We start from the raw sequence: 27,849 nt of genomic DNA, 5'->3' as shown, positions 1-27,849 counted from the left end.
GGACCAGAGATCTCTTCAAGAAAATTGGAGATATGAAGGGAACATTTCATGCAAAGATGGGCATGATGAAGGACCAAAATGGCAGGGACCTAATAGAGGCAGAAGAGATTGCAAAGAGGTGGCAAGATTACACAGAAGAACTATACAAGAAAGAAATGTCCCTGATAACCACGATGGGGTGGTTACTGACCTCGAGCCAGACATCCTGGAATGTGAAGTCAAATGGGCATTAGGAAGTGTGAGCAACAACAAAGCTAGTGGAGGTGACAGTATTCCAGCTGAGCTATTCAAAATCCTAAAAGATGATGCAGTAAAAGTGCTACACTCAATATGCCAGCAAATTTGGAAAACTCAACAGTGGCCACAGGATTGGAAAAGGTCAGTTTACATTCCGATCCCAAAGAAGAGCAATGCCAAAGAATATTCAAACTACCGCACCATTGCACTCATTTCACATGCTAGCAAAGTGATGCTCAAAATCCTACAAGCTAGACTCCAGCTGCATGTGGACCGAGAACTACCAGAAGTACAGGCAGGATTTCGAAGAGGGAGAGGAACTAGAGATCAAATTGCCAACATATGCTGGATCATGGAGAAAGCTAGGGAGTTCCAGAAAAACATCTACTTCTGCTTCATTGATTATGCTAAAGCCTTTGATTGTGTGGATCACAACAAATTATGGCAAGTTCTTAAAGAGATGGGAGTACCAGACCATCTTATTTGTCTCTTGGGAAACCTATATGCGGGTCAAGAAGCAACAGTGAGAACTGGACATGGAACCACTAATTGGTTCAAAATTGAGAAGGGAGTTCGGCAAGGCTGTATACTGTCACTCTGTCTATTTAACTTATATGCAGAGCACATCATGAGAAAGGCAGAGCTAGATGAATCACCAGTTGGAATTAAGATTGCCCAGAAAAATATCAACAACCTCAGATATGCAGATGATACCACTCTAATGGTAGAAAGTGAAGACGAACTAAAGAGTCTCTTGATGTGGGTGAAGGAGGAGAGTGCAAAATTTGGCTTGAAACTCAACATTAAGAAAACTAAGAGCATGGCATCCAGTCCTCTCACTTCCTGGCAATAGATGGGGAAGAAATGGAGGTAGTGACAGATTTTATTTTCCTGGGCTCCAAGATCACTGCAGATGGGGACTGCAACCAAGAAATTAAAAGATACTTTTTCCTGGGCAGGAAAGCTATGGCAAATCTAAACAGCATACTAAAAAGCAGAGACATCACCCTGCCAACAAAAGTGTGTATAGTCAAGGCTATGGTTTTCCCAGTTGCCATGTATGACTGTGAAAGCTGGACCATAAGGAAGGCTGAGCGCAAAAGGATTGAGGCCTTTGAATTGTGGTGCTGGAAGTGACTCCTGTGAGTCCCTTGGACCACAAGGCGATCAAACTGGTCAGTCCTAGAGATCAACCCTGACTGCTCTTTAGAAGGCCAGATAATGAAGATGAAACTCAAATACTTTGGCCACCTAATGAGAAGGAAGGAGTCCCTGGAGAAGAGCCTAATGCTGGGAACAATAGATGGCAAAAGAAGAAGGGGATGGCAGAGGATGAGGTGGCTGGATGGAGTCACTGAGGCAGTTGGTATGAGCTTAGATGGACTCCGGGAGATGGTGGAGGACAGGAAGGCCTGGAGGAGTGTTGTCCATGGGGTCGCGATGGGTCGGACACGACTTCGCAACTAACAACAACAACAACAACATGCTTCCTTTCCATTCTTCCTCTGATTTTCTGCCTGAATTCCCCCTCCTTTCTCTTGTCAACACTAAGCAAACAGAAAACCAGACTTCACTGTTATTTATCAACCATGATGAATACTACCCAGTGCAATTAGAATTTGGAAACCTGCTTTGAGTCCTGGCTTTTGTGGAAACCCTCATCATCATCATCATCATCATCATCTGCTCGTCATCATCTGCTTTCACTAGTGTGATGCTTATAGGGTTTGTAGTGTCTGTGGACACTTCTCTTGGTACATACCAAGCCACCCCTCCCCATATGCTGCATACCGTAGGGTAGGAAAATCATCTGCAAGCCCAAGAAGTCATTAGCCTGGTTGATTCACCATGTGGAGGAAGCTATTGAGGAAGGAAAGGCTTCTTGAGAAAATGGAAGTGTTGCTCAATTGAGGAGAACAAAAAAGACCACATTCCAAAAGGACAATGAAGTGCACAAAAGAAATGCAAGAAGACAATAACATAGACAAACATTGAGGAGCATATCACTAACAACATTAAAAACAATGATATAAAATCATTAAAAAACTTTAAAAGCAGGAAACTGGCCAGGGAAACTTTGCATTTATTTGATACACAGAAGTTAAAGTGGTACCAAAGGAGGACAAGCTGGTGGCAGATAAGATGAATGAATATATAATATAGAGCAAGTGCTCATAGTTTAAAATTGGTCATGTTTTCTTTACGTACCTGCTTCATTAACAATGAGCTTTCTACTTGTCTGCCTTTCCCCACCTGGACAGCTCCTCTTCGCACATTTCTAGGTTGGTCTACCCAGAAGTAAGTTCATAGGACTTACTTCCAGGAAAATGTGAATAGGATTAAAGCCTACAGAACTTTTGATATGTATCATCCTTGTCCAGCAGGCTACCAAGTGAGAAAAAGGGACTAAATAAACATCACTTGAAACCTAGATCCAACCCCTATGTCTCTTTCTTCATTTTTACTCTTCAGTAAGTGTAGGGTCCCCTGTCTATATTGGAACCAGGGTGCTGGGAAGGCAGAGGGGACTTGTAATATCTGGATTGGGCCTCCTGTTTAGAAAGATGTATACCTAGCAGCTACAACAATACTTTAAAAGAAGTAGCTGCTAGGAATGGATCTAAGGTAATGTCTGGCTTGGAGCACCATTTCCTTGTGCCTGATGTCTGAAACGATTCGTGCAGGGGGGTTCTGAAATTAGGCCAAGGGCTGTATGAAATTGGGGTGCGGTCTGCACTCCCCCACTGCTCTTATTTAGATCAGAAGCAAAAGCCACCTTGGCACTAATGCTTTGGAGAATGCTTCTCATGGAGCAGTCTTATGCACCCAGTTGCTGGAAACTTTTCTTTGGTTTCAAATGACCTGTGTTTAAATTGGGCAATATCAACACAGTTTAGGGAGGGGGTGGCAGTTTGCATTATAGGTGTAGATTGTTTTTATAAATATAGCATAAAAGTTTTCTCTTTAATCCCCTGATTACTGTCAACCTAGATTCATCTTGCTTTCATTAAATAATATATGCAGTATCTTTCTGGAAATCTTACAAAAATAAGTGTTTGATGTGGACCACATAACAGAGAAAAACATCAAGTGGCTTAACAAATAATGGTAGTAGTAGTAACAACAACAAAAACCCCATATATTATAAAGCAGAAACCTGAGAGTTGCAATTACTCTTGCTCTTCATGAGATGGTGAAGATTTTATTTTTCAAGTATCCTTTTGTAACAATCCTTTCAATCATAGGGGACAATTTGTTTCTTGGTAGTCACTAAGTGGAAAGAATATTGTCTCTCCACCCTCTCTACACACACACACACACACACACACACACACACACACACACACAGAGAGAGAGAGAGAGAGAGAGAGAGAGAGAGAGAGAGAGAGAGAGAGAGAGAGAGACTAAATGCCTTTATTAAGTTTAGATGTAGTAGTTTTGCACTAGAAAGTAAAAGTGAGTTGTATAGTCATTCCGGTATAATGTGCAAGTAGATGAATCAAATATCTCTCCCAAGGGAAGATTTGCAAATAGTTACTGATATCTGAGGCAGATGTATTTCTCCCTTCACACCCAGAAGCATGCAACGTATGATCTATCAATATTTATTTAGATAATATCCAAAGCTGTGTATTGGATATGTATTTCTAAAATGAGGGGAAGAAAGCAAAAGGAAAAGGATGAAATGTGATTCTCACATCTAAACTTTTAGTCTGTAGATGATGGGACCCCACTGCTGCTTTTTGTCAAAGAAACAGAGCTCAGGACTCCCGCCATGTCTACTTTGGGTGCTTCCACATGGTTCACTCCTACTGCCACCTCCACCTCCGCCACCACCAATACCACTAGTCCCCTTCACATTTCATGAACGAGAGGGAGGACACAATAAAAATGTCGTCTGGAAACACTCTTTGACTCACTCTTTGGACCAAAGATACTATCAGGCAGCATGCAAGTAAATATTCAGATTTGCGTTAGTAAATTCTAGACCAGGGGAGGGGACATTCCTGATCAGAAATGCTACAGTGGGTAGAAAATGTTGATGTTATTCCCGGTATGATTTGGCTTTAAATTGCCCCATGGCTACAACGGAAAGGGAAAAAGTTTCCCTTTGCACCAGTGCTCTACTCTGCTGACTGTTGGTAGCAGTAGGGGGAGAATGTAGGCTCAGAGGAACAAAGGCATCACCCTTCCCTATCTGTGTGCAACATTTATGTATGTATTTATTATTTATTTAAAACTTTTATCTGCCATCCTTTACAACAGTGACATTCCTTGAAGAATTGACACCAGCACCACCTGTGCATCAGTAATTAACTAAAGCCAAGCTGGATGCCCAGCTGCATGTCTCTATAGTCTTTAGTCATCACTAAATTCAGCTGGACTGGAAGCAGCACTGTGTGCGTGTGCGTGTGCATTTGTACACACGTGCACACACATGCATGTTCTACATCCTACATAAATAACAGCCGCGATTTCACATGTGAAAATGAAATGGCCTTGTTTTGAATCGTAGCCAGAGCCAAAGGCATAGCCCTGATGAACTGTACAATGAACTGAGTAGCACCTGATTATGCCAAGATTCAACGGATACCTTGATGTGATACAGCAAATGGGCACATTCTTCATGCAGCATCTTAACCCAGAGACCTGTGAATGAAGGAACTGGGACTAATCAGAGCAAGCACATCTCCTAATGCCTATAGAATAATACAGACTGTGTAAATGAATGAAAAATCATTTTCATTTTTTACATTTTAGTAGCTGAATATTCTTCCTAATTCTCTCTCTGCCTTGCTAAGCCACATATTAATTCTAGCTGGCCCGTTAAAACCATTAAGTGGAAATTATTGTTACTTTTTAGAATGGGAGCTGTAAACACTCATATATCCCTCACCACATAATAAGCCAAGAAAAACTCAGTTGATTTCATTTTATGTAGTCCATTAATAAGATCCAGCATCATTGAGAGCATTTGATTACATGATTGCTCCAGCACTGCATTCTCATCCTAAAGTAATAGAGGTACAAAAATAAATGGCCAGCTTAGAAGGCAGGGAGCATTTTATTTTCATCAATATCCCCTGTCCATAAAAGGGAATTGGCTTCAGGATGCACAACATTTGACTATACCCTGACCATGGAGCCCCCAAAAGATCATTTTGCTATGCCCCAAAACTCAAAGCCATGGTTGTATCTCAATATGCAGTCACAGAGGTTTTTAGATGCAACCTGCAACATTGGAACTCTCCCCTCCCCATACTTTCTTCCCTGCTGGTGGTTCCAAATGATTGTGATCCCACTGACACCACCTGCTTCAGGTTATGCCATAAGCTACACGGACATACAAAACTATGACCCTCAAGGGCAGTGCCAAGATGACTTGAGGCCTGCTTTGCAAAGGGCAATGGCTCGTCTAGATGCTTCCTGGAGCGACTTGAGTCAACATGACTTAGGCTGACTGAGCAGGATTACAATGTGTGGCCTTTCCCAACCTTTAGATATGTTGGGCTGCATCTCCCATCATCCTCAATCCGGCCAGTATAATTGCAATTAAGTATGGGACTAGGTCGATAAAACAAGAAATGAGTCCTCAAACCACAACAAAGCGAACTCATTAGCATGCATTTTCTTGTTCCAATCTACTTAGCTACGTATTTTTGCATCATAACTCTCCTCTTATGGTTAACATCAGTGCTATTTAGCAACCTGAATTCTTTCCCTGCCTGAAGTTTCTCCTTCCAAACTTCCCTACATTTATTTTCTGTTAATGTTGTCTGCCCCCCACACCATTCCAAAGGAAATTAGCTTTGGACTACTCAGTCTACATTCTTTACTAAAGAAATGCCTTCCATATGCAGAGTTCAAGAAGCATTCTGTCTGATGCAAGTTAGACAGAAAGAAAGGAAACATTGCAGTAAAATTCACTAGTAATAACATACACCTTATCAATTTAATTCTCAAAAAAACCTTCCTCACTCCCCTGTGATTATAGATGTGAAGAATATGTTAATGGCAGATTTTGATGGTTTCAGTTTGTAAAACCACAAAACCAGATGGAAATTACTATTTGCTTTTCTAAATTAAAAATATAAAATCATGAATAGGGAGAACAGAGAGCTGCAGATGGTGAGACACGTGGCAGTCTCACTCTCTGAGGCTGGCAACAAAAAATTCAGATTACTGATGGTGGTGCTGATAGAGGCATCATTTCTTGCAGGATGTACTCTTCCTTCCCGCAACCATCTCCGTTCACAAGCCATTTGTACTGCTACAGAAGGAAGCAGAACCAGTCTGAGCAGAGACTGCAGTGAGGCAAAAGAAATGTCTTCATTGTCACCCATTTCAGGCCTGACACATAAACTACATCAGCCCTACGCTCGCTACACTGTGCTTATCTTTGCTGAACCTCTTGACACTCCACTTTGCAAGTTCTGGGCAGTGCATGTTCTGGTCGGTGTGATTCTACAGGTAATAAAGCAACTCTATTGGAAACAAAATGGATTTTCTTCCCTGTGAGTTCATTGTGAACAGCTTTAATTTGCTGTAGGGTACTAGATGGGGCTGCCAAATCTCAGGGCCCAATCCAGCCCTGTGGTTTGTCCAGGACACCAATGGTTTGGTTTTTGACAGCTTTGAATTATATGGTAATTAGCAAATGTGGCACTGTACTCTGTAAATCATAATACTTCATTACAGAAAATGCCATACCATAAATGGTGTGTCTGAGTATTTTTCTCTTTGTCCAGTCACCATGTCAGCACACCATAGAAGATTTCTGTGGCACCACAAATGCATCTCAGAGGTCTCTCTTTTAGCCTCAGAAGAAACAACATAACACGTCTTCCCCTTTTGCTCTTTGCAGTTATACTCACTCGTACTAGTTTAATCATTTTCCTGTTGAATGCACAATTCTTTTCCAGTAGCAGAACACATATATTCCTCTTTGTTCTAATACCTCCCTTGTGCATTTCTGACAGGCAGAGTCTTTTATCTGAGAGGTGGGCTGCTGTGGAATCTTTTTATACCTCGTTTTAAAGGAACATCCAAACTACAATTCATACAATTCCTCCCGCTGTTTCAAGGAAGGTCTTCTGACTTTTATACTAGGAAGTATTTTACTGTTTGGGATTTGGCTATAAGCCTAGGAGACAATTTTCAGCCATTTGCAAGTCATCTAGTTTCCTGATGTGTGCAGTCTGAAAAGACAGTGTAGTCAACGCCATGCAATTGGTGGGCCTTTCTCAGAAGTAACCCTTAAAAAGTCAACAGGAACATTGCTACTGTTGGGAAAATTTGGATAAATCCTGTATGAAAAGCATTGCTCCTGTGTGCCTTTGCACTGTGGGATCAAATCCTGTCTTCCTTCTCAACCAAGCTGTCACTGTTTCAAATGGCATTCCCCGGCTCCTTTCTCTCACCTTTAGCTGTGGGCTACAGCAGACAGGCCATTTTAGCCCAAATATCCATTGTAAATAGTCATTGTTGGAATTCAGTTTACAATAATCTTTCGATAGCCCAGAGGGCTTCATGTGCCCTGATCATGCAGAATGTTTAGAGTCGAGATGGGGGTCTGAGCTTATCATGAATAGTTTCTAGTAGCTTGAATTTGCATGTCTGAGCAGACCTGGAGATGGGTTCAAGTTACTCAACTAAAGTGTCAATACAGACAATTAGAAATATTTTAATCTCATTGTTACAGTGTGATTGACTGACATTTCTTTATCTGTTCTGTATGTGATGACCTCAGAATCTTATTGTAATCTCTGCATTCTGTCATCAATTGCCCTGTACCTGTACCTGTGTACCTATAAATGCCCTGTAATGGTATTGAAGCTTTGCAGCAGAGTTCATCTCTGCCTGCCTGGTAATGCAGGCATGCGTTATTGTGAGTGTACCGCGGAAACCTTGGGGTAAAACAATAAAGCCTCAGATGGTCTGGACGCTTGGTCTTTCCCACGAACCTGAGTTTTATTCCCTCTTCTCAAATTGAGATTCCGGGATTCTGACACTACATACTCCCAATTGCCCCGTTCAGTGGCAAGTTCTAGAGACAGGGCAACATCCTAATATTTGCTTATTTACAAAGACACAAGTCGAGGACGGGTGGAGAAAAATAGCGTTCCCTTCCCTAGCAGGAGCAGATCGCTAAATCACATCACAGTCGCAGAATGAGAAGCTTTGCCTCTAGCTCACATCCTTCTCTCTCTGTGTGTGTCTGTCTCTTTTTCTCAAGCACTCCGACCTTTTCCACTAGCCCCCGTCCCCTTAGCAAGCTCTCAGAGAAATGGCTTTCTTAGTCTGTTGCAGCAAGCACAACAAAGGTTCACAGAGAAACTTCAACACGAATGGAGTAAACTTAAATACTATTATGGCATAAACCTGACCAATAGTCCACTTCATGGGATGCCTGGCAAGGTGCCACCAGGCGATTTGTTTTGTTCAATGTTCTAATAGCTTCGCCCATTCAAACACTCAAGATAGTTCTCCAGAGATTTCTTAAGCGTTGGTTCCTATTGAGAAAACATCTACCAGCCATTTGGGACCATTAACCAGCAATCTGCCTGACAAAAGGAATGATAGGAATAGCTGGCCCGGAGCCATAGGAATATTATCAACTAAGAGCTATTACAAAGCAACCATCTGATCTATTCTCTGAACAGCTAGTCTTCTTTCTATTGTGGAGACAATACGCTGCCTAATTTTAGCAGGGCTTATATAAACCTGTCCTTGGATGATATTTCCCAGCTAGTCCCTAACTTGCACTAGGCGGGTTCAGACAACACCCCAAACCCCAAAGTCGTTTTAGCCATGCAGGATGGCAAAAATTCCCAAGGCAACAGATGACTGGGCACAGGTGTGTAGGGTCCCACCTCTTCCCCCTCAGTCCTCCCTCTGGTGCCCCAGGCGCCGCTGCTGGAGTACTGAGGGGAGCGGAGGCAGGGTGAGATGCAGAGGCAGGGTGAGATGAAGATGGAGGACAAGATGCAGGGGGCACCCGCAGGTAAGCCAGAGTGGGAGCAGAGACCCATTGAACGTGCTGCCACCTGTCCACAGCCTCATCGGCTGTGCCGTGGCACCTGTTGGGCACAGTGGCAGGTCATGCGTTCAGGTGGGCCTCCCTTAGAGGAGCTGCACTCCAGCTGGGGGCAGGGGGGAAACTGGTGCCTGTTGAGTGTCCCTCCACAAGTCCTAAGCAGGACTTGGAGAGGTTTAGCAGGGGAGAAAAGGTGCGTGTGTAGTGGAGGGTGGGGGGCAGAGACATCTCTTCTTTCCCATGCCAGCCTTAGCTTGCCCACTTGCCCGGTGCAGCCGCTGCTCAGCTGAGTGGCAGCTGTGCCAAGCAATGGAAAAGGGGAAGGCACCTGGCCATGACCTTCCATGGCCAGGCCCAGGTGCCTTTTGCCCCCTTCCCGTGGTAAAGGCTCCATTGGTGTAGCATGTGATGCAGACCAATCACCCTTCCAAGGAAATATTGTGTGTGATTTTCAAGGAGCAATATGTAGAAGAAAGCTGCTCGACCCAGTGTAGCGTATCTAGTGCAAAACTGGAGGCAAGGGAATGAAATGTGCAGCTGTTAAAGTATTATTATTAACAATAATCATAATTTCATTTCTATAGTGCCCCATAGCCCTTCGGCTATGTATGGTTTATAACAATGTATAAAACAAAACAATAAACACTATATCATAAAGTAACAATGTCAAGATGAATTTAAAATGAATCTGAAATAGCTTAAAATAAACAGTAAATATAGAGTTTCAAAAAGCACAGCAAGACACTATAGTGCAGGAAAACCTGAACATGCGTCCTATCCAGGAAAGTGAGCAGGGATACTTCCCTACCAGTTTACACACAGTTTACAGAGAATGTCCATTTGCTGATGTACATGTAATAGCCATTTATATGGTTATGGGTCACTTAGGTTGTGGGTCACTGCATGTGATGTTCTGCATACAGCGTCTGCTGCAAGATGTTTCTACAATGATGGCTAGAACCTCTGGAAGACTGCCTTACCCCTGTATCACACAGAGCTTCCCTCGCTCCTGCAAACTTTCCTTGCAGTGGCTGGTCATACTGTAACAGTGATCTCTTTTGATGTAGTAGGAATCCCAGGATGTCTGGAGGCACATGATGCAGCACCGTTGCTAAAGCTAGGCAGGATTGTGTCTGGTAACACTCTGGATGGGAGACCTACTATTTACAAACAGGGTTCTATGGAACAAAGGCATGCTGTTCAAATTAAGAATAAATACGTATGTGACAAGCTGCTTTAAGGATAGTGTTTAAGGATAGGCTGGACATACACATGGTAAGGCATGTCATGAGTGGAGCCAGCTGGAGTCAGAGGTCAGACTAGATGACCCAGGATGTCCCTTCTAACTCACTCTGTTTCTATGTTTCTATGCTTTAAAAGATATATATCACTACATGGAGAGCTGGCAGTGATTTGGAATGGTCTAAGAAACATTGGAGTCAGCTGCAAGAAGTTCTAATGGTATATCCCATTCTATGGTCCTTCAAGAGGGGTTTGCCTCTTGAAACTCAGAGGTTAGGCGACCGTTGCCCCTGCATTTAGCTAAAGGCCATAGAAGACTTGCCTGAGCTTAGAACACCTGCCTTGTGGTCTGTTCTACCTCTTCTGGAGAAGCTGACTGAAGTGAGTGCTTAATCGTATTCTACCATTTGAAGTGGGCAGTTTTATCTTGTCTTACACCATCACCACTGTGAGCCTGAATTCTTCCATCACTCACCACAGTGCTATGCATTTTTATATATCGTGTGCATTTTAAATAAGCCATTGTACCACAAGAGGCCTAGTTAGGAAGCCACAAATACACAGGCAGCCCACAGAAACACAGTTTTTATACATACAGCTTAACAAATGTGTACAGGAGAATTGGCAGAAATAACTCTGAAGTCCACCAGAGTTCATTTCACAAAGATAATGCGGCAGAAGTGGGATGAATTGCAGTTGCCAGGATGCCAGGCACAAGAGAATTGCCAGTATAAAATCAAAGAGATCAAATTTCCTGTAGGGAATTAATAACAGATGTAAAAAGAGCTGATAATCAGATGAATGCAACTGAAACAGGCTTAAATGAACATTTAGATAATGTTAACTGATGCAGCAATGAGTCTCAAGACATTTGACAAAGTGGAGGTAATTTGAATCACCAAATTAAAAGGGTGCCCGGAAGGGATACAGGAAATACCCCCCCTCCCCCCACACACACACTTAGATGGGAGCTCTTGAGGAAGAAGCAGTAAATGTCCATATAGCACTTAGACATGATGCTGATAATATCATGGCTAGCTCTGGAATTTTGCTCCAAGGTGTGATTGTCCAGCTATGCCAGTGCCAGGACAATGAAGATTTTTGGAGATTATAGAAGAACAGGCAGATCATATTTTAAAGAACAGCCTCTAGTTGTCCTTGGGAAAGAAATCAAAAGAATGAAACACTAAAGAGACAGATAACGCTACGAAGGTCATAGATTCAGGCTTCTCAACCAGCATCTGTTTCATGTTATACCAGGAACAGGCATAAGAACAATTTTATTTAGGATAGATTTTATAAGCCATCCAGGTAACACTTTTTCAATTAAGGGCCAGCATATTGACTATTAAAATAAATGCATATGTATGTGTGTATGTATGTATGAAATGAGGGATGTGGTGGTGCAGTGGGTTAAACTGCTGAGCCGCTGGGCTGGTTGATTGAAAGGTCATCAGTTTGAATTTGCAGACCAGGTGAGTTCCCATTGCTCCGTCCCAGCCCCTGCCAACCTTGCAGTTCGAAAGCATGCAAATGCAAGTAGATAAAAAGGTACCACTTTGGTGGGCAGGTAACAGCGTTCCGTGCACTTCGGTGTTTAGTCATGCCGGCCACATGACCACGGAGACGGTCTGAGGACAAATGCTGCCTCCTTCGGCTAGGAAATGGAGATGAGCACCGCCCCCTAGAGTCAGGCATGACTGGACTTTAATGTCAAGGGGAAACCTTTCCCTTTCCCTTATGTATGAGAAAAGTCTCTGTCATTCTTATCATGGCAGTTTGGAAAAATGGAGCAGAGAGCGCTCCAGACAGCTCCTTGCACATGTGTATTCCCAGTCAGGGAGAAATGAAGGGTAATGGAGGATGTAATTGTAGCCTCTTCCATGGGAATTTCTTTTTGTCACAGGCTTGAGATAATGGTGTTTCCAACTGGAGGGCCCACTTAAGTCTTTGTTCTGCTCGCTGAAACTGTGATCTCCCTTGCTCACAGGTAAGCTGAATGCTCAGAGGAGAAATCCAGATTACCAGTGGTCCCATTTTGAGACCACATATGTTCAGTAGACACTATAAAAGACCTTACAAGAATACAAGACCATACATACTTGATCTATAGAGTCTCTTCACAAGATTTAAGGAATTTGTGTAGGTCCAAGAAAAGGCCAATGGGCACAGTATGGCAATATTCATCCAGAGCCAGGGTAGTCTTGGTAGCCCGCAGGTATGCATATGCAGGGTCTGTTCACAAGCTCTCTGAATGTTCACAAGCTCTCTGACCTGGATCAGGAGAAAGGTCAGCAGACAGTTCCAGCTCCTACTGAGCATGCCATGTTGTGTGAAGAGGGAGAAGAACCCAAGGCATCTTGTTGCCTGATACACTATAACGAATAGCCTCTTTTGCCTATCCACCCCCCACACCTCCCACCAAGTCAAGCTGTGTCCCTGAAAAGGCACACAGGTGGCTTTAAAGCATGGTCCTCAAACTATGGCCCGCAGGCCGGATCTGGCCCGCCATGCCCATTTATCCGGCCCGCCACAAGATAACAGAGGTTTTAGACTCGCCACACCCGCCGCTGCCCGCCCCGCTCCGCACGCACCCACTATGTGTGCGAGGAGGCAACGGCTTGCTCATGTGGAGATCATTTTGGGTTTGCTCGGAGAAAACAATCTCCACGTGAGCAAGCCACTGCCTCGCGTGCCCGCTGCTGCCTTGCTGTGCGCACCTACGCCCGCCTTGCCTTGCCTTGCCTTGCCTTGCCTTGCCTTGCCTTGCCTTGCCTTGCCTTGCCCTGCCCTGCCCTGCCCTGCCCTGCACCCTGCCCTCCCCTCAGTGCGCATGCCCCCTCGCCGGCCTCGCACACCGCTAGCACAATCTTTCCGGCCTGCGCCCAGGGCTGGCACCTTTCAGCTGGTAAAAAAGTTTGAGGACCGCTGCTTTAAAGGAACATTTCCTTCATGTGAGTAGGTAAAGCAAGCATTGTTCATGCTACTACACCCAGCTGCTCTTCTGAAAGGGCCAATGAGATGAGCCACAGAACCCAAAGAACCGTAAGCAGAGTATATCTCTATCATTTAGGCATCCTTTCCTGCACCCTTATCCTTCTGGAATTAGTTCTGCAGCCTGATTCTATCCTTGTTTGGGTTTGGGTTCAGGAAGAATATTTCTGCTACTGCCAACCCACAGTATTAGATGCTTGAGAGATAAATGGCCTTACTTTTCCTAATACCAGGGCCAGCCCTAGTAGGAACACCTGTTTTTGTAGGTCCAACAGGTGGAAAGAGATTAGGAGAAAAGCCAGTGTATGGGAAATAGAGAAGATGGATGACTTAATTGTAAGAAGGAGATTATTTTACTTTTCATGCACTGCAGTTGATTCAGAAGTGTCTCTCATTTAAAGTCACGGAAAAGGTTTCCTGTGACAGGAAGTCCTGTTTCTTCTGCAAAAATAGAGTGAAAGAAAAAACTCTTAGGTTGGGAAGATGTTCAGACTCATTAAGAATAAAACCCTGAACCCTGTGACAAAATAAAAATGTCAAAGCATTAGGTTATTGACAAATAACATGCAAGTGGTTTTGTATTGTTGAGTCACAAACAAGAGACCATATTCATCATGGATTTGACATCCTGTCTGTCAATTTATTACAAACGTCCCTGTCGATCCAAGCACTCATTATAATTGGATCTGACTTCAGGGATAGGTGTTTCATTGACTGCTCAGACACAGAAATGCTGGTTTTAAAAAAGAAATGTCAGCCTGAAAGGAATGTCTGTAATGTATGTCTCTGAATGTACATATTGAAAGGCCATTAATCTTTTGAGCTCTTGTCCTAAAAGTGATTAATAGTTGGCATGACTCAGATTAAAACTGTAAATGTTGCATGATTCACAACAGAATAATAAGAACCATAAAATTTTAAAAATAATGTTTCTAGCGTGCTCAATTTGCAAAGGGATTTCACTGCATTAGGTGTCAAAAATTTCTAGACATTCTGTTCAGGTGACATAAGGGTATTTAAAAATGGGTTTATATTACTTAACTGTCTTTGAAAGTTCTCAGCAAGTGTCCCTAAAGACACATACATTTTACTGTAACAGACTGGTGCAGCAACGCCTCTAGAAATGGTTATTCTCCATGTTGCCCCTGGAAAGATCCCTTCGCCTGGGGCAAACAAGATTGCTAGAAATGGAGGACTGAAGCTGACGCAACATGAGAGATGCCTTCTTCTTTGCTTCAGAGCAGTTACTGATGCTCAGGGGCTGCTGATCTGGCCCAAGGATGCAGAGCTGGAGGTGTGTGCCAGCCAAGCAATGGTTTATGTGCTGCTCCCTGCTTCAGCAGGGCACATGGCCCCACCGCCTGATGCCGGCCTGCATGCAGAGGCTGAGGACTGTGCATGGGTGCGTGTGTCCTGCACCCCTCCCCCCGCCAAAAGTCCAACAATCCCCCTGCTTAAGGCAAAGCTGCAGTGCTTACAGGAAAGTGACAGCAGCGTTGACTTCCCTGATACCCAGTATCACTGCTGAAGTAACTCAAAATTCAGTGAAATAACTGAAAGCATTTGTGGAAGTTTTCATTTTTCTTTCTCTTGATCCCTCTTCCCTTTTATGCGTCCTCCTCCATTTTATACTTCATTGGTCATTTGACCTTCTGGACTCTTTTTTGGATACTTCTCCATTTGGAAGTAAATTACCACACCAGAGGAACATTCTCTGGCCCTTTTTGCCTGGGTGAAAAGTCTAAGAAGGTAGCCCATGTACCTGGCCAGGCTTCTGTTAAACAAACCTGAAGCCAACGACTCTCTGGAGAAGGCCTTGGCCAGAGGCACGGGCTTCACTGAAGACAGCTGTGCTTAGGCTTTCTCCTAGCTCTTGACAGAGGGCATGCCTACCTTGTTGTGGTCTGTACAGGTGTTGAGGTCAGTTCAGCCCATCATCTTGCTTATACTTGGAGACAAACAATCTCTGAACAATTAAGTCCCACTCACACTAGGGCAATCATCAACATTTCCATTATCAAAACAGTTGTCACTACAGTCCAGAACTTCAAATCATCAGCTACACCTTCTTCTGATACTTCATAGAAACATAGAAACAGAGTGAGTCTGAAGGGGCCTCCTGGGCCATCTAGTCTGACCTCCAACTCTAGCCAGCTCTGCTCATGACATACCTACCATGTGCATGTCTAGCCTATCCTTGAACACCTTCACCGATGGGGCCTCAACCACCTCTCGAGAAAGCCCATTCCATACCCTCGGGGTCCTAACTGTCAGGAAGTACTTCCTGGCATCCAAATTGAACCTTGGTTCCCTGAGCTTTGCTCCACTGAGCAGTTGTAGAAGGTTCCCTCATCAATGGGTCCTCCATCTTGAGTTGTGTGCATACCAGAGAAGGATGCTTCCTTTATTTTCTCTTATCCAACCCTGAATTCCACTGTTGTTGAGGCAGTATAGAATAAATCAAAAAGGCTTTGACACTGGCTCATAAACTAAGTGAGCAATCATTTCGACTTGCTGTGGAGATGATTAAGGTGTCCAACTAACAGGTGGTTATGTTGGATTATCGGTTCTTCCCCTGGGAGAAGATTGAAAACTTCTTTGAATAAAGATTGGGCAATTACTAAGTAAGTAATTTACTAAGTATAAAAAAATCTTGCTTGGTTGTTCCAATAAACCCACGCACCTGTCTAAACAGCACATCAGTACGTCCCATCACCAGCTGGACTGCAGCGACAAAGTTCTGGTCAGTGCAATTGCTTTGCGGTGCCACACCGAATTCATCCCAGAATGTTCAGTCTTGTATCAGGAACTTGTCATTAAATAGCCCAGGGCTGCTATTCAATGGCCAAGCTGTAGATCCAATTCAGCATGCACAAAATATGACACAGCACATGGGACTGTGCAAAATGCTTCCATCTTGAAATAGCACTGCTCATATTGCTCCACTTCAGCATAGTATCACTACCACCAATAGAAACCAGGGCAAGTGTCTTGATGGCAGACCCCAGTACCGAGAAAGCAAAACTCTTCAGCCCGATTTAGACATTTTCCGCAAAAGGGTGCCAGCAGCACCAAATGTCACTTTGAACCTCCCCTTCTCCTTCCTTGTTTTCCTATTCCACCTCCTGCAATTTGAACTGCCCTGTGCTCATTTTTGCTGGCCTGGATCAACATAGCATCAGAAACGCCTGCTTTCCTTTCCAGAGGAGCTACAGAAATGAGTTGAACATCAGCCTACACCTGGGATCTTCCAACCGACACCTCCGCTGAAGCTCCTTCAACAAGAAATACAAACTGGCTTGGTAAAAGGGGTTATAGCATCTGTTGTTCCATGTCATCTCAGTGATGGCCTTTATTTCATGACACAAAATAAGAATGAAGGACTATGTCTGAGTCTGCATTTGAAGGATATCAGCACCTACAGCACACCCAGGAGGTTCTGCATGGTCTCCCTATCAAGAACCCTGGCATTCTTGTCCAGAGGAGACTGGTTCTCCTTGATTGTCTTGAAGGACACCAATTTTCACATCATGATCAAAAGGTCTCACCAGCACTTTTCTTTCTCTGCTATTGGGACAGTTGGCAAGCGATTCTGAGTGTTGCTCTTTGGCCTTGCTACCACTTCAAGAATCTTCATGTGGTGCCTGAGACTAGTGTGTTCTTGCCTTCAGATGCATGGACAAAAATAGACCTGTGTATAGATGTATGAGGTGTGTATTTAAGCCTTCTTAGAGAGCAGTGTAACCTAGTGGCCAAAAGTGCAGGCGACTCAGACAATCTGGGTTCTAGGCCCCACCGCCCCATGGACCTCACTGGGTAAATTTGGGCCAGTCACAGACTCTCATTCCAAACTATCTCACAGGATTCTTGCTGTGATAATAAAAGTGAGAGGATTATATAAGTCACCTTGAGTGCCTTGGGAGGGGAGAAAGGTAGGACATGAATATAATAAATAAATACATTTTTTTTCTTGTTCCGTGGTGGCAGTGCTGGAAATAAGGTGAGCCACTGGTTCACGCATGATTGGGGGATGAGTAGCACAAAATGCTCATCTATAAACATTTCTTTCAATGGGACTCCATGAAGATGCTTAGGCCAAGTGTGTGAGTATACAGTTAATCAGTCGAAAGGACTACAGTTGCAGAAAAGCAACTTGGTTTTTTTCATTGATGGCTTTTTTTATTAATGAGTATTCTTTATAATGAGTATTCTTAGAAAAAGATACATTATATACCTATCAGCGAGAGAGAGAGAGAGAGAGAGAGAGAGAGAGAGAGAGAGAGGATCAGAAAAAAAAGAAACAATACCAGAAAATTTTACTCTAACAGGCCCCTACCCTGGTGTATACCCTAACCCTAGTATAGGGCTAAAATTTCATTTAAAATAGGGCAATTTAAAAAAAGGCTTCCTTGAGTACATTTATCTGCATATCTCATCCCTACTCCCCATTCCAAGCCCATTCCAACCATCAAAATCATCTTAGGATACCTTGTTTTTGTAATCCTAAACCTACGCTGGCGCATACCCCTAACCCTAGTATAGGACTAAACTTTCATCTAAAATAGGGCAATTTAGAAAAAGGCTTCCTTGAGTACATTTTTCTGCACATATCTTTCTTTCTCTCCATTTTAAAAACGTTGCAACCATCAAAATCATGTAAGGATACCTTGTTTTTGTATCCCTAACTCTATCTTGGTCACACCCCTAAACCTAAAATAGTGGTAAATTCCAATGAAAATAGGGCGATTTTGAAAGAGGTTTCCTTGACTACATTTTTCTGCACAGCTCATCTTTAGCTCCATTCTAACCACACTCTAAGCATCAAAATCCTGCCAGGACATCTCATTTTTGAAACCCTAACCCTATTCTGGGGGTGACCCCTAACCCTAGTATAGGGCTTAAATTGCATTTAAAATAGGGCGAAGTTGAAAAAGGCTCCCTTGAGTACATTTTCCTGCACATCTCATCCCTTTTTCCCAATCTGAAAACATTGCAATTATCAAAAGCATGATGGGTTATCTCATTTTTGTAACCCTAACCCTACCCTGTGGAACAGCCCTAGCCCTAATATACTGGTAAATTCCATTGAAAAAAGGGCAATTTTGAATGAGCCTTCCTTGAGTACATTTTTCTGCACATCACATCCCTTTTCTCCATTGCAAAAACATTCCAACCATCAAAAACATCTTAGGATACCTAGTTTTTGTAATCCAAATCCTTCCCTGGAGCACACCCCTAAGACAGTTCTAGGGCTTAAGTTCCATAGAAAATAGGGCAATTTTGAAAGAGCCTTCCTTGAGTACATTTTTTTGAACAGCTCATCTTTTATCACCAATCTAAACACACTCCAAGCATCAAAATCCTGCCGGGACATCTCGTTTTTGTAACCCTAAACCCTACCCTGGCGCACATGCCTAAGACTGTCCTAGGGTTAAAGTTTCATTGAAAATACGGCAATTTTGAAAAAGTCTTCCTTGACTACATTTTTCTGCACAGCTTATCCTTTATCCCCATTCTAAGCACACTCCAAGCATCAAAATCCTGCCAGGACATCTCATTTTTGGAACCCTAACTCTACCCTGGGGGTCACCCCGAACCCTAATATACTAGTCAATTCCATTGAAAATAAGGCAATTTTGAAAGAGCCTTCCTTGAGTACATTTTTCTGCACATCACATCCCTTTATCCCCATTCTAAACACACTCCAAGCATCAAAATCCTGCCAGGACATCTCATTTTTGTATCCCTAACTCTACCCTGGGGGTCACCCATAAGACTCTCCTAGGGCTAAAGTTTCATTGAAAATAGAGCAATTTTGAAAAAGCTTACCTTGAGTACTGTTTTCTGCACATATCATCCCTTCTCCCCATTCTGAAAACATAGCAACCATCAAAAGCATGCTGGATAGTCTGCTTTTTTGTAACCCTAACCCTACCATGGGGGTCATTTTTGTAACCCTAACCCTACCATGGGGGTCACCCCTAACCCTAGTATAGGGCTTCAGTTCCATAGAAAATGTTCTATGGAACATAAAGTTTCATAGAAAATAGGGCGATTTTGATAGATGCTTCCTTGAGTACATTTTTCTGTACATCTCATCCCTCCTCCCCATTACAAACACATTCCAACCATGAAAATTGTGCTGGGATACCTCATTTTTGTAATCCTAACCCTGCCCTGGCACACACCACTAAGACTGTCCCAGGGCTAAAGTTCAATTGAAAATAGGGCAATTTTGGAAAGGACTTCCTTGAGTACATTTTTTTGCACAGCTCATCCTTTATCCCCACACTCCAACCATCAAAATCTTGCCAGAACAGCTCATTTTTGGAACCCTAACCCTAACCTGGGGCTAACCCCTAATCCTAGTAATGGACTAAAATTTCATTTAAAATTGGGTGATTTTGAAAAAGACTTCCTTGAGTCCATTTTTCTGCACAGCTCATCCTTTCTCCCTATTCTAAGTGCATTCCCACCACCAAAATCTCACCAGGATACCTTGTTTATGTAACCCTAACGAAACACAGTAAATTGAATATTTTGAACCCTTGTTTATTCCATCCACTTGCAATGTCTTGCTGTGCAGGCGAATGCACACTATCATTGCTCTTTTTAGTGTCTTTGTCAGACAATAGTAGCTTCAATAATTTCCCCTGTAGCCTCAACGGGTCACTTGGTGAGAACAAACAAAACTGTCCTCTCCTGCTATTGAAGTTGTACTTTGGCACACTTGTTATTTGCAAAAATTTCAGACTAATTATATAGATGACAGCTTTCTGTCAGCACCTTAATGGCTGCCGTTGTCACGGACGAGCATTAGGTTTAGTTCAATCTTTTTTGACATACCAGCTGTGATTTTTAGCAGTTCATATAGACTCATTTAAAGTTAAATTCAGTTCTATGAAGACAGTTGCCATAAGGCACGGGCACCACTTAATTCTCACTTAGGTGCTCAAAATAACTCACAGGGGAATCTGTTCTCTTTTGTGTGCAAGTTAAACTCTCACTTTGGCTAAATAGATGTTGGATGTGTGCTTTAAAGTAAGAATAATGTGCCCATCACTACACAGAGCTGTGACACCTCTGTATAAATCCACTGACAATCTAATCTCTTTTAAGATTAAAGACAGAGACAGAGAGAGAGAGAGAATCTGGCACTGCTGAATTCTGTGCAGCTTTCACAACTGAGGGGAATTATAGGATGGTAGTCTGAAAGCTATCACATCTGTTAAGAGAAGCATCCTTTACAGCTATCCGCTCGGTATTGCAGCATCTCTCATAAGGTAGAAAAGTTATTGATAAGAGGGTACAAAGTTGTTGCTGTTTTGCTGTGGTGGTTGGTGCGGGGAAAGAGAGAAATGTGAAAGTATGACTTTTGCTTGGTCCTGCTTCTCTTGCTTCTGCCAAGCAGGCCAAGGCCAAGGCTTTCTAACTAAATGGTTTCAGTATGTTGACACTGACCAGCCAGGCTGGGTATAAAGTACAAATGAAGCGCAGTGCAGAAGTCATTAACAAAAGAAACAGGCAATGTTAGAATACTGCCCAGTAGGGAAATGTGGTTGAATGATCAGAAGCTGATTCCAAACTCAATTCTTCTCCTCATTTCCAAACCAAAATGAGTAAACCATGTCTTGAAGGCATATCCTCCTGCTTAATATTTAAATTCTTGGAGCATCTGATGTTTCTCAGCTGGTGAACTCTCATAATCCGACACTGCAGCCTGGGATTAATAATACTTGGTCATTTCCCTCCACATTAGCATGCTCACTAAACTTTCCTGCAGTATTTGAAACTGTTTGGTTATCAGCAACTCTCTGGCATTATCTCTGGCCTCGCCTTTTCAACTGCAGATTCTCATTCCTCCTCCTCATCAGATGGGCCTGACCCCACAACTATTCAGAAGGATAATTTTATCTTTTTCATGTCCATTTTCTCTTAAAGCTAGCAAGCATTTTCTAAATAAATTCTCAGTGTAACCTGTTGCTGGCTTTAGTGTGATAACTTGATCCCATTTCTAAATTTAACTGCTATGGTACAAGTATGTAGTAAGGGACAGCCTCACCCTTGATTAATTTGTCTACTGTCTTTTAAAGCCACCTTGACCCAAACAAGTTTGGCAGAGCGTTGTGCACATGCTTTGATTCCAAAGCACTTAAAACTTACTACGTGTGTCGCCAGGGCTGCTTTATACAGACAGGAGAGAATTGGAGTAGCAGATAATGTCTAGATGTGGGGTACAGTGTTGTGACCAAGCCTGTTGCCTCATTACCTTCCACTTCCTAACCGTGCCCACTCCTTGGCCATGATGTACCACACAGCTGCTTCATTAGTCCAGCATATAGAACATCTTTCAGCCTAAGAGCAGAATTTCATCATGGAGAAGCTATGGGTATGATCAGAAATGGGGGAGAGGGAATGTCAGAACATTTTAGTTTAAGCACGTACTGCCCGAAACAGAAGCTTAGAAGAGGCACTTCAACCATTTAGATTGGGGATGGAGAAACAGCACAACAGCTGGGAAACTTCTAACAATCTGTGGTTGACGGGAAGGAGGCAGAACCAGGGAAGGGTGTCTGGCTGTCAGGGATGCTCCAGAGGGTCTGACTGAAGGACTTGATTTGGCCACCAGGCCTGAGGTCTTGTACTGCTGACTTACACCTTGAAGTGAATCTCCCATGACTCTGAAACAAGGATACAGGCAGGCCAAAGAGCAGCCAAGGACAACAAGGTAGCAGAGGGAGGGAGGTAGCCTGTCCGAGAATCTTAGGGAACCGCATGAGATGGCAAGTCAAGGCTTAGAAACTGTAGCACAAAACACAGAGAATTTTGGCATAGGTTTCAACCTGATGCAGTGTTCAGGGGGTTAACTAGTAGTTTAGCTAGCTAGTTAACTAGCTTTCTAAGTAAGTAAGGTCACAACAGTGGGCAGCTATTCTGGGCATGTGCATCTAGGATCCACACCGCAACCTGGAAATATAAGAGTGCCCCATTTTTAGCCCTGCAAGCAGCCTCAAGTGTCTCACCACAAGTCGCTTTGAAGTTCCTAGTTAAGAGTTCCAGCTGATCTCCACAAGCCTGAGTGAGCTCGTTGCACCTAGACAAAGAGGTTTTCTCAGTGTTGGCACAGTGAAGCTGCTGGCCCAACTTGTACTCTGCCACCTGTCACTGCCCAGGGTGAGGGCTGCTCTTCTGTAATGCTCTAGGGATAAGTGTTGAAGTACGGGCTCTAGGTCCAACCAAAAAAGGCCCAGAAATGTAGACAGCCATCTTGATCCATATCAGGAAACCCCTGCTGGCAGTTTTGCTCTCAAGAAGGAGCAGGCCCTTGGTAAATCCAATGGGCTTTAATTGCTCATTCAGGAGAATCCAATCCAAACATACTTGGCATTACAACTCCGTTGCCAACAACAACAGATGGTTACTGGTAGATCTACTTCCCCCAAAGCTATTGTGAGGAGTGCATGAGGCCTGGAGGGAACAGGGAAGTTTGAGGGACTGGAAGAGGGCACCGGTGTCGTAGCTAATAAAAGATCCTGGCACTTCAGCCTGGTGAGCTCTGGGCCTGCTGGACCTCTGCTGTTTTAAATATTTTCTTTTACAGATGTAGAAGAGAAGATCCAACAACTGAATAGCCGTGTGTCTTATTTAGTGTGCATTGTAATGTGCAAGGCTGCATGTTGATATTGAAGCACTGATGGGAAAGAAGCCCTGTTTTGGTTTTTATTTTGTGTAAAGAGCGGCTGTAAATGAACGTTAATATGAATGGCATTCATGTCTGGTGTTTGGAAGCAAGCACTTGCTAGAATACATAAATTCTAAACTAAATAGATAATTAAAAAGGGGATTTATGGGACACTGTTAAACAACGTGATTTCCAAAATAATTCTACTGTGGCAAACTGGTTTGCTGTGTCCAGCCAAACTCAAATATTTCGAAGACACTCAGGAAAACATTGCCATGCTACTACAATTTTGATTTATCCTTGCTGAAGACGGCATGCTAATCATACCAGCAGGTCAATGTAGGTTTCACTGGACTGTAAAAGATTAATGCTTTTATTATGGTTTTGTATTCTAACCAAGTGCGGGGAAACTACTTCATTCACATTTTGGCAATTAACTTGGCTGGTTCTGCATGCTCCACTACCTAATACATATGGCACAGGGAAATTGCATGTTTTATTTCCCTTATTGTATAATTGGCATTGTACCTGTTCTACACATTCAGAAAAATTATGTGAATTAGCTCTCCTTGGACTGTTCCATTCCAGAATTGTGTGTGTGTGTGTGTGTGTGTGTGTGTGTGTGTGTGTGTGTGAGAGAGAGAGAGAGAGAGAGAGAGAGAGAGAGAGAGAGAGAGAGAGGTTTAATTATCCCACCTATCAGAAACTGTATACTCAGAAAACTAGTATATCATGGACAAGAGTTATAGCCTAGTCTCCTCTGTATTTCTTTTGAAGAGTAGATTTTGCCTCTGTTATTAGCCATGGAAATAAAAATAATTATATAATAATAAAATGACTCCAAAATCTCAGTCTTCGTTCTATGTAAACATTAATGGTTGGTTACAGATGAACTCAGTGCATATGTGACCACATGCAAAATCACTTATCCTCAATATTCAACCCTAGAAAGAAACCATTTCTACCAAACTCAGCACCTGACTGGAATTTTCCTGCCCATATACATGGACACTATAGGCATCTTCCATAATTTTTGGTAAGCTGCCACAGAGTAAAAACTATTTGATACAAACCCAATGACAAATGGGTATGTATTTGTCACATGAACTTAGATTTAGCATTCCATATAGCTCCATTGAATTCATTTTGGACATTATCCAAAAGTGCACAAAAGGGTGTTCACAAAGAACTTTGAAACTTTGATTCATGTCTCCTACTATGATATTTAGAGACATGACCAACTTAACTTTGATTGAGTGGCCTAAACAAAACTATGCATATTTGTAAGGCTTTGAAACTCCAAAGACCAAATTTCTTGCTAATAAAAATTCATTTGAACTTTTTATCTTCTGTATCTGATTACTAACTTTTAAATGGGTAGCACAATTCTATGACTGCTAGAGTCCAGCTGGACCGAGCATTTGAGAGTCCAGACTCAGGGCCAGACTACCAAAGTTCTCAGGCAGCCTATGGGGGTGACCAAGATGCACAGTTACTTTGGGAAGGGGCTGGGAACAGGGGAGTTCCTCAGAGACTGACGAAGCAGGTATGACTGTCATCCCATGATGTTACATCACAACAGTAGGGCTACCCAGTTAGAGGACTGGTGTGCAGAGAGGAGGCATGCCTGTTCCCAAAAGGCCCCTCCCAAAGGAATGGGGCCCAAGCATACTTATAAAGAGGTTCCTAGAAGTGAATACTAGATTGGATTCAACAATCCACTCTGTGCATGCTCAGTGATTCATTCTGGGTGATGGTGCTCCTGGAAAACCCTTTGGAGAGTATAGAACTTTTTGCAAAGAAAGATCTGTGGCTCTGAATGTGCCAGGGAGTAACCCTAGATCACGGCCCTTTGGAGCATCCCCCTCTCATTGGCAGTGCAGAAAGAACTGTACAAGTTGCCCATGGTACCTTGGAGAAGGGACTGAGAGGGCAGGGAGAGGAAGAGACAGACACCCACCATGATCTGTGCATCCTGGCAGAGCCTCAGCTTCCTCCCCTCATGTATGACACTCAGCAGAAATCAGCCAGCCATCCAAATCCTTTCCAGGGTGGGAGGAATGCCGGGCCACCTCCCTGCCTGTCTAGGATGCTTGCAATTCTCCAGCTTCTGAGGGTTACAGACATCCAGATCGGATTGCATCCTGTCTATACCCACAAATTTAATTCCCTCCCATTTCTCTCAGAGCATGGTTCCTTAATATTATACTCTGGATGGGAATGCATTTGTGAGTCAACACCCATTTTAAAGCATTTATTTTCAAGATTACAGGGGAGAAAACAGGGCTGAAAATGATAAGAACGTTATACTTAAAAAGATGTGTATTGACTGGTTTGGACTGCCAATTACAGTACCACAAGGTATATTTCACATGATTTAACATGGTAAATCTGAAACTCTACATTAATTTACCCTTTCCGTATCATATTGTATAGCACTGTAAGATGTTTTCCTGCTAAAATGTGGTGATATAGTTTTAACATTCTTATCACCTCAAATGTTTTGCTTTTATGTCCATTACTTCAGAAGGGTCACCGCTCATTGAAGGGTTGGAATGCATGCTTTGTACAGCAGAACCAAATCCCAGCCTAGGTCTTTCCAGTTAAAATCCCTTTTGGGCAGCGAGACTAGGAAGCACAGTTGCTTGAGACCTTGGATTACCGCTCTTAGTGTGATGAGACCTGTCTAAACAGGCTGCCCGCCTAATGTTTAGGACTCCAGCTTCCATGATTTCCAGACATGGGCCATACTTGCTAGGGCTCATACAAGTGGAAGTCGGAAATGTCTGGAGGCACTACTATCAATATTGTCTATCAATGTATTTTGCTGTTATATGCCATCAAGTCACCTTCAACTCATAGCAGCCCTTTGCATGAGAATCTTCAGATGCCCTATCCATGACACCCTTGTTCAGCCCTTGAACAATGTATTCAAGACAAAATAAAAACAGGTTCTCAACAATTACATAAGTGACATATAATACAGAACAGATTGATAGTATATAACATCTTTTGAATGCTTCATAGTAAGCAAAATCAAAATGGGTTGCACAAAAATGTCCAGATAGAATATTGTTATGCAGCAGCATTGAGACACTTAGTTATTTGTGATCCGTGGTATCTGGAGATAAAATATTTTGATAATTTCTACCTGATTAATAAGTTTGATTATTGTAAAGATTATTCTGAAGAAAGTTAGGTAGATAGCAGACATTTATCAATGTGTTCTTTATTATGTATGCATTATTTTTCCTACCTTTTTAGGTTTTGGTGTACCACAATCACTTTGAGCCGGTAGGATGCGAACAGGTATCTTGCATGCTTCTGTCCTGTGGGTTTTAGGGGGTCTGGGTGGCGGGTTTGTAGCTTGATTTCCATATCTCCTCAACATGTAATACTGTTCTTCTGTTATCTCTTCCACGGTAGACTTTATTGGGAAATACTTGATGTCTTCTACATGTTTGCTCAGCAACTGGAAGGACATATTTAAACGATGCACAGGAGCTTCCCAGATTTCTGTGGGGTTGTTGAAACTGCTGATTAACAAGAAAGAATCTATGATTTCCTCTTCAAGCTGCAGGCATGATACACCAGCCAAAATGTCCTCCTGGACAGAAAGATCCCTTATGGAGACTTTGACATTGAATGGAAAGCGGAAGTCTTTGCAGAGCTCTGAAAGTGAATACTGTCTCTTGTCATGGAGAATTTCAACAAAGCCCCCTTCCATGAACACTGGAAGAAGTACATTCTTTCGGGTTTTATTTTCCAATAGCACTTGTTCACAGGCCAAAGCATTCTCTACTTTCTGCCTTCCCAGGTTGACATCTTCACTTGTCTGGTGCTGGGGAATGAGGAACTGGTCTCCAGCAGAAACAGAACATAGCTCCTTGTAAGGAGACTCAAAAGCTTTGGTGGCTATAACATGAAGCTTCTCCTTGCTACTCTTTGCTATTTCTAGATCATAGGCAGTTGGAAATTCTCGGGGTCTTCTTTTGAACTTCCCTTGGTAGCTGGTAGGAATTAAAAAGTGTCTTTTGTAGGAACTGCTCTTGATTTCAGATGCTAAGATTCTTGTTGCCAGACACTTTTTGTAAACTACAATTTCTCTACCCGGACACAATAAATTACCAAAGTGTTTATTTCCAGTGGAACCTTCAATTGCTGCAACAACAACTGGAAATTCCTTGCACATCATTTCCAGTATATCTTCCATTGATACTGGCTGAAGGAAAGTGCTAACATTATAACAGTCCGTTACATCTTTGACTTCAACATCTAAATCAGAAAGGAATTGAACGATCTCTTTTTGAACTGAAAAGGTAAAAAAAAACAAAATTCAGGTCAATGGATAATTCAGGCCAAAGGGTGGTGCCAACAGACTAAAAGCCTATTATTTAAAATTGCAAATATTTTCAATAACTATGACATTCTCTCTTCCACTGTTGGTACAAGATTGTAAAAGCACATATCTGTAGTTTACCCATTGCTATCAATAGAAATAATAAAAATAGTATGCATGCTTTGTAATAGTCAAAATCATGAACACACATTAACACTGACCTACCTATTAACATTATTATTAGCCCATATTGCAGAGAGTGTTACCTGAGAAATAGTGGCTTGCACTTAGTAAAACACTTTTATTGAAGGAGTACCT

At 42.7% G+C, this 27,849-nt stretch overlaps 1 protein-coding gene across 1 annotated transcript in view; it reads right to left on the bottom strand.

The window, feature by feature from the left end:
- The window catches only part of THEMIS (thymocyte selection associated), a 78,032-nt gene that overhangs the window by 24,567 nt on the left and 25,616 nt on the right, over positions 1-27,849 (bottom strand). The window contains exon 4 of the mRNA XM_044424924.1: positions 26,449-27,503. Coding sequence (XP_044280859.1) covers positions 26,449-27,503 — 1,055 coding nt within the window. The remainder of the gene's footprint in view (positions 1-26,448; positions 27,504-27,849) is intronic.

This window comes from Varanus komodoensis, unplaced genomic scaffold (genome assembly GCF_004798865.1).
Source record: "Varanus komodoensis strain SLA01 unplaced genomic scaffold, ASM479886v1 scaffold1, whole genome shotgun sequence".
NCBI classification, from domain to species: Eukaryota; Metazoa; Chordata; class Lepidosauria; order Squamata; family Varanidae; genus Varanus; species Varanus komodoensis.
Note: the sequence above shows the minus strand (reverse complement) of the source record. Positions and strands in the feature narration are given on the sequence as shown.